Source organism: Castor canadensis, chromosome 8, assembly GCF_047511655.1.
Source record: "Castor canadensis chromosome 8, mCasCan1.hap1v2, whole genome shotgun sequence".
In the NCBI taxonomy this organism is placed as follows: domain Eukaryota; kingdom Metazoa; phylum Chordata; class Mammalia; order Rodentia; family Castoridae; genus Castor; species Castor canadensis.
This window is the reverse complement of record NC_133393.1, coordinates 27,718,982-27,730,883: the sequence shown is the minus strand read 5'-3', so window position 1 is coordinate 27,730,883 and position 11,902 is coordinate 27,718,982. Positions and strand designations below refer to the sequence as shown.

At 36.2% G+C, this 11,902-nt stretch overlaps 1 protein-coding gene across 1 annotated transcript; it reads left to right on the top strand.

The window, feature by feature from the left end:
• Positions 1-458: 458 nt before the first annotated feature.
• On the top strand, positions 459-1,397 carry LOC109680983 (olfactory receptor 2B11-like). Its single transcript, XM_074084825.1, has one exon. The coding sequence runs from the start codon at positions 459-461 to the stop codon at positions 1,395-1,397; it is 939 nt and encodes a 312-aa protein (XP_073940926.1).
• Positions 1,398-11,902: the final 10,505 nt, after the last annotated feature.

The window sequence follows — 11,902 nt, the reverse complement described above, 5'->3', positions numbered from 1 at the left end:
CTTGGAGCAACACTTCTAAAAAGGAAGCATATGATTCATTGCCTCCATGCCACATCTAAATCAGACACTTGGAGATAGAAACAAACAAAACTTCATTTAAACAACTTCCTCAGATGAGTTTTATAGAAGATGATGTTTGAAAACTGTTAGTTTGATTTTCTTAAAGCACAATCATATTTGCTTTCTGTTTAATCCACATTAGCTCCTGAGGACATAGTTATTGTCAACCTTATAATACAGAGGTAGAAATTCAATTTCAGAATGTTTAGCTTACTGATTGAAAGAAGCGCTCGATAGTTTATAGTGTAATGAAGAAAGTGGGGTCACTTTGTTCCAGATCCTTTATACGATTATACTTCATCTCTACATTTGCATAGCCAAGGCATAATTATTCTTTAGAAACCCTCATAATTCTACCATTGTTACCTTCCTAGTATATTTGAAACAATTTGAATATAATGACACTCATTAATGAGAGCCACCCTGAAGAGTTCATTCTTCTAGGCTTTGCTGACCGTCCTTGGCTAGAGCTTCCTCTATTCATTACTCTTCTGATAACATACCCCACAGCCTTGGTGGGAAATATCATCATCATTCTGGTGTCGAAGTTAGACCCCCGGCTCCACAGCCCCATGTATTTCTTTCTCACCACCCTCTCCTGTTTGGACATATGTTACACCACAAGCATTGTCCCTCAGATGCTGTTCTGCCTGGGAAGCTCTACAAAGACAATCAGCTACACTGGATGTGTAATTCAGCTTTATTTCTACAGCATAATGGGGTGTGCAGAAAGTCTTCTTTTGGCTGTTATGTCTTTTGATCGCTATGTGGCCATCTGCAGACCTCTGCACTACACCGTCATCATGAATCAGTGCATCTGCATCCTATTAGTATCCATTGTGTGGCTGGGTGGAATGGCCTATGCTTTCTCAGAAGTCACAGTTACATTCCAGTTGCCATGGTGTGGAGTCAATAACCTGGATCACTTGGTGTGTGAGATTCCAGTTATGATAAAGACTGCCTGTGGTGAAAAGAAAGCTAATGAGCTTGCATTATTTGTGGTAGGAATTTTTTTATTAGGTGTCCCTCTCTGCTTAATTCTTGCTTCCTATGCTAGTATTGGACATGCTGTACTTAAGATCAAATCTTCTGCAGGAAGGAAAAAGACCTTTGGGACATGTTCCTCTCATCTCATTGTAGTTCTTTTATTTTATGGCCCAGCTATTAGCATGTACCTTCAGTCCCCCTCCTCCATCTCCAGGGACCAGCCCAAGTTCATGTCTCTCTTCTATGGAGTGGTGACTCCTACACTCAACCCCTTCATCTATACCCTGAGGAATAAGGATGTGAAGGGGGCATTAAGCAACCTGGTGAGGAGTGTTCTCCATTCAAATTGACAGTTGTTAGGCATCAAATGATATTTTGCAATTAGAGCTGATTTATATGGGATAGTCTCACAATCACACCCGAGTAATAACTCAACATTCACTGACAATTTGGCATGAGTCCAGTGGAGAACTTGGCTCCACTAGTCCTTTCAAGTATCATGGAATTTATACATTTATAAACCGTAATTCATATGAAAGCTCTGCTTATTTTAAAATGTCTTCTGATTTCTAACAAATAACTGTTAAATGTTTTTGCATTTTTGAATTTTTGCAATCATTTGAATTGAACTCACGGTCTTATGCACACAAGGGAATTCTTTTCACTGAGATGTAACTCCATACCTTTAAAAAAACCTTACATTTTAATTGGAATATGAAAGTTATACAGGGGGATTTATTGTGACATTTCCATGTATACTTATATTGTACTACAGTTTGATTCATCACCTCTGTTATTCTCCTTTCCCCCACTCCCCTTCCTAAAATGACATTGACTGGTTTCAATGTTCCTTATTCATAACATGTATGGAAAGCTCCTTAACCATATTCACCCTCCTTTGCCCTTCCCTTAACATGACCTGTTTATATTCCTGTCCTTCATTGTTTAAGTGTCTATTCATTGTTCAGTGGGGTAGTTTACCTAAATATATTGCGCTTTAATCAATCTAACCCCCTCTATCACTTTCCTCACCCTTTTCCCCTTCCCTGTATTGTTCAACAGTTTTTAATGCATTTCAAATTGTGATTCTCAGAATTCCAGTGCCTTGAGTGTGTCCCAGAGTTTATGGGGGAATGAAGATTGAGTGGAGGAGGATTAGAAGTAGTAGAGTAGGGAAAATACATGTATGATGTTGTTTGAAGAAAGCACATTGGATAGAAACACAGAACTACTTCCCTAATTTTCTAATGTTAACCATTTTCCTATATTTTCACATTGCTATCAAAAGAGTGTATTTTGATGAAATGCTGAATTATTTCCTTGAGAAAAAGTTACATATACAATACACATAAAAACAAAATGAAACTTTAAAGTGTAGGAAGAATTCACACAACCATTTAAGAATTCATTTTACATCAAGTCTGAGCATCTTTATTTTCATTAAGATTGGAATCATACAAAATAGTTTTAATACTTTCCATTTGAGTCCATTTTTAGTTATTGATTTGAGGTCCCAATGACTTTATATATACTACATTTTAATAATTTTATAGAGAGAGTTAATAAATTGACTCAAATAACTATTGATTTTTCACTATTTCTCACAAAGAAAATATAATCCATCATATTAAAGTGTCTTTAACTCTATTTCCCATTATTCTTGTTTTTATTCTTGCATTTTAGTCCTCCTTTGAAACCAATCTCCCCTCCCATATTGACCACGCTATGTACTATAATACTTCTATTTCCCCACCCCTCCTGTATTCTTTCTTTTCTGTGTATTTGTTATTTTTTGTTTTCAATAATTTGCTTCTTTCAGTTTCTTAATTTCTAAATTCTTTGTTAAAATGAACTAACATAGAACTCGATAAGTGCAAAAATGCACCTTTGAAAACTTGCCTCTGGAGGAGAGAGGGAAGACTAATAAAATGCCTCATTGTGAAATAGAGATATTTCCCAAGGTCAGGAGGCCAAAATTGGAATATTTAATAAAGGAAAATAAGAATTTAACACTGGATGAGGGACAACATGATCAGAGATGAATAAGGACAACATTCAAGTTTAGAAAAGATGTCAGGTGTTTTTGAATATGCTAGACACTTTGTGTTTGAGATCTTATTTAATCATTCAAACACTTTTCGTGGTAGTTTTTATCCTTTCTTTTCAATGACCTGTGGTTTATTAATTCTTGAGCCTGCATAAATAAAAATGGAATTTGAAAGTGTTTCCTTTTGGTTGTTTTGTAGATTTTTTGTTATTAATTTTTTTCATTTTTTCTTTTATTTTATCATTTTTAAATTTACCTACATGTGTATACATTGTTTGTGTCACCTCCCCTCTTCCCAGGTTCTAGGCAGAACCTGTTCTGTCCTCATGTTCTCTGATTTTGTTGAAGAGGGAGCATAGGAGTTAATAAGAAAGATGTATCATTTTTGCTAGTTTGAGGTAAAGATAGCTATACAGAGAGATTCCTAGCGTTGCTTCCATGCACTTGTGTATTACAACCTACATTCTATCCAATCTCTTTCCTACTTCCTGGTCCCCTTCTGATAGTGGCCTCTACCAGTTTTAAGATTACTTTATTTGCTCCTCCACAGTAATCACATCAACCACATTGAAGTTCTAGGTTTCCTTTCCTTTCCCTATTTCTCCCTTGCACATTCTTCCCTTAGTGTGTGACCCATATCCAATAATATTACTGCAATTTGTTTTGGGTTTATAATCAGCATATGAGAAAGAACATGTGAGTTTTGGCCTTCTGAGCCTGGATAATTTTACTTAAGATGATGTTCTCTAGTTTCATCCATTGACTTGCAAATGACAAAATTTCATTCTTCTTTGTGGCCATGTAAAATTCTATTTTGTATAAATACCACATTTTCTCTATCCATCTGTTGGTAGTGGGGCATCTCGGCTATTATACAGCTTGACTATTGTGAATAGTGCTGCAATAAACATGGGTGTGCAGGTGTTTTTGTAATAATTTGAGTCACATTCTTTAGGGTATATTGCTAGGAGTGGTATTGCTGGGTCATATGGCAGATATAAGTTTAGTTTTTTAAGGAGCCTCCATAGTGTTTTCCAAAGTGGCCGTACTAGCTTAGATTCTTACCAGCAGTGGATTAGAGTTCCTTTTTCCTTGCATCCCTGCCATATTCATGGTATTCTTGATGCTAGCCATTCTTAATGAGGTTTTGACTTGTATTTCCTTTAAGGCCAGGGATGGTGAGCAGTTTTTCATGTGTTTTTTGCACATTTCAATTTCTTCCTTTGAAAAAGTTCTGTTTAGCTCAGTTGCACACTTCTTTATTGGTTCATTGATTTTTTGGGGAGTTTACTTTTTTGAGCTCCCTGTATGTTCTGGTTATTAGTCCTTTGTCTGATTTATACCTAGCAAAGATTTTCTCTGACTCTCTGGATGGTCTCTTCAGTTTAGAAACCATTTCTTTTATTGTGCAGAAGCTTTTCAATTTCTTGTAATCCCATTTGTCCATCCTTTCTCTTACTTGCTGGGCTGCTGGAGTTCTACTGAGGAAGTCCTTGCTTATACCTATTGTTTCCAGGTTATTCCCTGCTCTTTCCTGTACTAACTGCAAGGCTTCAGGTCTAATAGTAAAGTCCTTAATCCACTTTGAGTTGATACTAGTACAGGGTGAAAGGCATGGATCTAGTTTCAGTTGTCTGCAGGTAGATAACCACTTTTCCCAACAACATTTGTTGAAGAGGCTGTCTTTTCTCCATCATATATTTTTAATGCCTTTGTCAAAAATAAGGTGGATGTATCTGTGTGAATTAATGTATCAGTCCTCTGTTCTGTTCCACTGGTCTTCATATCTGTTTTTGTTCCAGTACTATGCTGTTTTTATTGCTATGGCTCTGTAGTATAGTTTGAAGTCAGGTATTGTGATACTTCCAGCATTACTCTTTTTGCTCAGTATTGCCTTGGCTATATATTTGTGTTTCCAAATGAACTTTAGGGAAGATTTCTCAATCTCTGTGATGAATGTCATTGGGATTTTAATCAGAATTACATTGAACATGTAGATTGCTTTTGGTATTATAGCAGTTTTAACTATGTTGATTCTGCCAATCCATGAGCATGGGAGATCTTTCCATCTTCTGTGGTCTTCTTCAATCTCTTTCTTCAGTGGTTTGTAGTCTCCTTGTAGCGATCATTTACATCATTTGTTAAGTTTATTCCTAGGTATTTGGGTTTTTTTTGAGGCTATTGTAAGTGGAATTGTTTTCTTGTATTCTTTCTCAATTTGTTCACTGTTGGTTTATAGAAAGCCTACTGATTTTTGTAAGTTGATTTTGTATCCTGCTACATTGCTAAAGCTGTTTGTGGTATCTAGTTTTTGGGTCTTTGAGGTATGGTATCATGCCATCTGCAAATAGGGATACTTTGATTATTTTTTTTAACCTATTTGTATTCCTTTAATTTTTCTTCTTGCTTTATTGCTCTGGCTAGGAGTTCCAGGACTATGTTGAATAGAAGTGGGGATAGTGGGCACCCTTGTCTTGTTCCTGAGTTTAGGGGAAATGGTTTCAGTTTTTCACCATTAAGTAGTATGATATTGGCTATAGATTTGTCATATATAGTTTTTATAATGTTGAGGGACATTCCTACTATTCCTAGTTTTCTTAGAGCTTTTATCATGAAATGGTGTTGAATCTTATCAAAGGCTTTTTATGCATCTATTGAGATATCAGGTGGTTTTTGTCTTTGCTTCTATTAATGTGCTGTATTACATTTATTGATTTGCATATGTTGAGCCATCCCTGCATCCTTAGGATGAAGCCAACTTAGTCGCGGTGAGTGATCTGTCTGATATGCTGTTGGATTTGGTTTGCCATTATTTTATTGAGGATTTTTGCATCAATGTTCATTAAGGAGATTGGCCTGTAGTTCTCCTTTTTCGATGTGCCCTCTTTGGTTTTGGGATGAGCGTAATACTGTTTTCATAGAATGAGTTAGGCAGTCTTCCTTCCCTTTCTGTTTCATGGAAACGTTTAAGGAGTGTTGGTATAAGTACTTTTTTAAAGGTCTAGTAGAATTCAGCAGAGAATCTGTCAGGTCCTTGACTTTTATTTTTTGGGAGACTATTGCTGCTTCAATTTTATTAAGTGTTATAGATCTGTTTAGGTGGTTAATATCTTCTTAGTTCAGTTTTGGATGGTCATAAACATCTAGAAACTTGTCTGTTTCTTCAAGATTTTCTAATTTATTGGAATATAGGTTCCCAAAGTAGTCTCTGATGATTTGCTGGATTTCCTTAGTGTTTGTTGTTATCTCCACTTTTTCATTTCTGATTTCACTAATTTGGGTCTTTTCCTTCTTTTTTAAGTCAGATTTGCCAGGGGCTTGTTGATCTTGTTTATTTTTCAAAGAACCAGATTTTTGTTTTGTTGATTCTTTGTATGGCTTTTTGGGTATCTAGTTCATTAATTTTGGCCCTTATTTTTATTATTTCTCTCCTTTTGCTTGTTTGGGGTTTTGCTTGTTCTTGTTTTTCTAGGAGTTTGAGATATAGTGTTAGGTGGTTCATTTGAGATATTTCTGTCCTTTTAATATTTTCACTCATGGCTACAAACTTTCCTCTTAGGACTGCCTTTGCTGTATCCCATAGGTTCTAGTAGGTCATGTTTTCATTTTCATTAACTTCCAGGAAACTTTAGATTTCTTCTCTTATTTCTATATGACCACTGATAGTTGAGAAATGTGTTATTCAGCCTCCAATTATTTGTGTGTTTTCTGCTGTTGTTTTTGTTATTGAGTGCTAGTTTTAGGCATGGTAATCAGATAGAATGCAGAGGATTATTTCTATTTTCTTGTATTTCTGAGGCTTGCTTTGTGCCCTAAGATATGGTATATTTTGGAGAAAGTTCCATGGGCTGCTGACAAGAATGTATAGTGTGTTGTTGTTGGATAAAATATTCTGCAGACATCAGTTAGGTCCATTTGATTTATGGTGTTACTTAGTTCTAGGATTTCTTTGTTGATTTTTTGTTTGGATGACCTATCTATTGGTGATAGAGGGGTATTAAAGTCTCCCACTAACACTGTGTTGGAGTCTATATATGCTTTTATGTCCTTCAGAGTATGTTTGATGAAATTGGGTGCACTGACATTGGGTACATATAGGTTGATAATTATTATTTCCTTTTGATGTATTGTACCTTTTATTAGTATTAAGCGTCCTTCTTTATCTCATTTGACCAATGTAAGTTTGAAGTCTACTTTGTGTGATGTAAGTATTGCTACTCCTGCCTGTTTTCAGGGGCCATTGGCTTGGTAAATCTTCTTCTAGCCTTTCACCCTAAGCCAGTGTTTATTTCTTTTTTTTTTTTCATTTTTCTTTTATTATTCATATGTGCATACAAGGCTTGGTTCATTTCTCCCCCCGCCCCCACCCCCTCCCTTACCACCCACTCTGCCCCCTCCCTCTCCACCCCCCTCAATACCCAGCAGAAACTATTTTGCCCTTATTTCTAATTTTGTTGTAGAGAGAGTATAAGCAATAATAGGAAGGAACAAGGGTTTTTGCTGGTTGAGATAAGGATAGCTATACAGGGCATTGACTCACATTGATTTCCTGTGCGTGGGTGTTACCTTCTAGGTTAATTCTTTTTGATCTCACCTTTTCTCTAGTACCTGGTCCCCTTTTCCTATTGGCCTCAGTTGCTTTAAGGTATCTGCTTTAGTTTCTCTGCATTAAGGGCAACAAATGCTAGCTAGTTTTTTAGGTGTCTTAACCTATCCTCACCCCTCCCTTGTGTGCTCTCGCTTTTATCATGTGCTCATAGTCCAATCCCCTTGTTGTGTTTGCCCTTGATCTAATGTCCAGATATGAGGGAGAACATACAATTTTTGGTTTTTTGAGCCAGGCTAACCTCACTCAGAATGATGTTCTCCAATTCCATTCATTTACCAGTGAATGATAACATTTCGTTCTTCATGGCTGCATAAAATTCCATTGTGTATAGATACCACATTTTCTTAATCCATTCGTCAGTGCTGGGGCATCTTGGCTGTTTCCATAACTTGGCTATTGTGAATAGTGCCGCAATAAACATGGATGTGCAGGTGCCTCTGGAGTAACAGTCTTTTGGGTATATCCCCAAGAGTGGTATTGCTGGATTAAATGGTAGATCGATGTCCACCTTTTTAAGTAGCCTCCAAATTTTTTTCCAGAGTGGTTGTACTAGTCTACATTCCCACCAACAGTGTAAGAGGGTTCCTTTTTCCCCAAATCCTCGCCAACACCTGTTGTTGGTGGTGTTGCTGATGATGGCTATTCTAACAGGGGTGAGGTGGGATCTTAGCGTGGTTTTAATTTACATTTCCTTTATTGCTAGAGATGATGAGCATTTTTTCATGTGTTTTCTGGCCATTTGAATTTCTTCTTTTGAGAAAGTTCTGTTTAGTTCACGTGCCCATTTCTTTATTGGTTCATTAGTTTTGGGAGAATTTAGTTTTTTAAGTTCCCTATATATTCTGGTTATCAGTCCTTTGTCTGATGTATAGTTGGCAAATATTTTCTCCCACTCTGTGGGTGTTCTCTTCAGTTTAGAGACCATTTCTTTTGATGAACAGAAGCTTTTTAGTTTTATGAAGTCCCATTTATCTATGCTATCTCTTAGTTGCTGTGCTGCTGGGGTTTCATTGAGAAAGTTCTTACCTATACCTACTAACTCCAGAGTATTTCCTACTCTTTCTTGTATCAACTTAAGAGTTTGGGGTCTGATATTAAGATCCTTGATCCATTTTGAGTTAATCTTGGTATAGGGTGATATACATGGATCTAGTTTCAGTTTTTTGCAGACTGCTAACCAGTTTTCCCAGCAGTTTTTGTTGAAGAGGCTGCTATTTCTCCATCGTATATTTTTAGCTCCTTTGTCAAAGATAAGTTGGTTATAGTTGTGTGGCTTCATATCTGGATCCTCTATTCTGTTCCACTGGTCTTCATGTCTGTTTTTGTGCCAGTACCATGCTGTTTTTATTGTTATTGCTTTGTAATATAGTTTGAAGTCAGGTATTGTGATACCTCCTGCATTGTTCTTTTGACTGAGTATTGCCTTGGCTATTAGTGGCCTCTTGTGTTTCCATATAAATTTCACAGTAGATTTTTCAATCTCTTTAATGAATGTCATTGGAATTTTGATGGGAATTGCATTAAACATGTAGATTACTTTGGGGAAGTATCGACATTTTTACTATGTTGATTCTACCAATCCATAAGCATGGGAGATCTCTGCACTTTCTATAGTCTTCCTCAATCTCTTTCTTCAGAAGTGTATAGTTTTCCTTGTAGAGGTCTTTCACATCTTTTGTTAGGTTAACACCTAGGTATTTGATTTTTTTTGAGGCTGTCGTAAATGGAATTGTTTTCAACATTCTTTTTCCGTTTGCTCATTGTTAGTGTATAGAAATGCTAATGATTTTTCTATGTTGATTTTATATCCTGCTACCTTGCTATAGCTATTGATGATGTCTAGAAGCTTCTGAGTAGAGTTTTTTGGGTCTTTAAGGTATAGGATCATGTCGTCTGCAAATAGGGATATTTTGACAGTTTCAAAATATTTGTATTCCTTTTATTCCTTCTTCTTGCCTAATTGCTCTGGCTAGGAATTCCAGTACTATGTTGAATAGGAGTGGAGATAGTGGGCATCCTTGTCTGGTTCCTGATTTTAGAGGGAATGGTTTCAGTTTTTCTCCATTAAGTATAATGCTGGCTGTAGGTTTGTCATATATAGCTTTTATAATGTTGAGGAATTTTCCTTCTATTCCTAGTTTTCTTAGAGCTTTTATCATGAAATGATGTTGGATCTTATCAAAGGCTTTTTCTGCATCTATTGAGATGATCAAGTGGTTTTTGTCTTTGCTTCTGTTAATGTGGTTTATTAAATTTATTGATTTTCGTATGTTGAACCACCCCTGCATCTCTGGGATGAAGCCTACTTGGTCGTGGTGAATAATCTTTTTGATGTATTGCTAAATTCAGTTTGCCATTATTTTGTTGAGGATTTTTGCATCAATGTTCATTAAGGAGATTGGCCTATAGTTCTCCTTTTTGGAGGTGTCTTTGCCTGGTTTTGGGATAAGTGTAATACTGGCTTCACAAAATGTGTTTGGCAGTTTTCCTTCGCTTTCTATTTCATGGAACAGTTTAAGGAGGGTTGGTATCAGTTCTTCTTTAAAGGTCTGATAGTATTCAGCAGAGAATCCATCAGGTCCTGGACTTTTCTTTTTGGGGAGACTCTTGATTGCTGCTTCAATTTCATTTTGTGTTATAGGTCTATTCAGGTGATTAATTTCCTCTTGGTTCAGTTTTGGATGATCATATGTATCTAGAAATCTGTCCATTTCTTTTAGATTTTCAAATTTATTTGAATATAGGTTCTCAAAGTAGTCTCTGATGATTTCCTGGACTTCCATGGTGTTTGTTGTTATCTCCCCTTTTGCATTCCTAATTCTACTAATTTGGGTTTTTTCTCTCCTCATTTTAGTCAGGTTTGCCAGGGGTCTATCGATCTTGTTTATTTTTTCAAAGAACCAACTTTTTGTTTCATTAATTCTTTGTATGGTTTTTTTGGTTTCTATTTTGTTGATTTCAGCTCTTATTTTTATTATTTCTCTCCTTCTATTTGTTTTGGGATTTGCTTGTTCTTGTTTTTCTAGGAGTTTGAGATGTATCATTAGGTCATTGATTTGGGATCTTTCAATCTTTTTAATATATGCACTCATGGCTATAAACTTTCCTCTCAAGACTGCCTTAGCTGTGTCCCATAGGTTCCAGTAGGTTGTGTTTTCATTTTCATTGACTTTAGGAACTTTTTAATTTCTTCTTTTATTGCATCGATGATCCATTCTTCATTAAGTAATGAGTTATTTCGTTTCCAGCTGTTTGCATGTTTTTTGTCTTTACTTTTGTTGTTGAGTTCTACTTTTACTGCATTATGGTCAGATAGTATGCACGGTATTATTTCTATTTTCTTATATTTGCTGAGGCTTGCTTTGTGCCCTAGGATATGATCTATTTTGGAGAAGGTTCCATGGGCTGCTGAGAAGAATGTATATTGTGTAGAGGTTGGATGATATGTTCTGTAGACATCTACTAGGTCCATTTGATCTATTGCATATTTTAGATCTTGGATTTCTTTATTGAGTTTTTGTTTGGATGACCTATCTACTGATGATAATGGGGTGTTAAAGTCTCCCACAACCACTGTGTTGGCGTTTAAATATGCTTTTAGGTCTTTCAGGGTATGTTTGATGAAATTGGGTGCGTTGACATTGGGTGCATACAGATTGATGATTATTATTTCCTTTTGGTCTATTTCCCCTTTTATTAGTATGGAATGTCCTTCTTTATCTCGTTTGATCAATGTAGGTTTGAAGTCTACTTTGTCAGAGATAAGTATTGCTACTCCTGCTTGTTTTCGGGGGCCATTGGCTTGGTAAATCTTCTTCCAGCCTTTCATCCTAAGCATATGCTTATTTCTGTCAGTGAGATGAGTCTCCTGTAAGCAACAAATTGTTGGATCTTCTTTTTTAATCCATTTTGTCAAACGGTGTCTTTTGATGGATGAATTAAGTCCATTAACATTAAGCGTTAGTACTGATAGGTATGTGGTGATTCCTGCCATTTAGTTGTCTTAGTTGTTTGAAGGTTTGATTGTGTTTACCTAACTTGATGTTACTCTCTACTGTCTTGCTTTTTCTTATCCTGTGGTTTGGTGCTGCCTGCCTTTTCATGGTTAAGTTGGGTTTCACTTTCTGTGTGCAGGATCCCTTCAGAATCTTTTTAATTGTGGCTTTGTGGTCACATATTGTTTTAGTTTCTGCTTATCA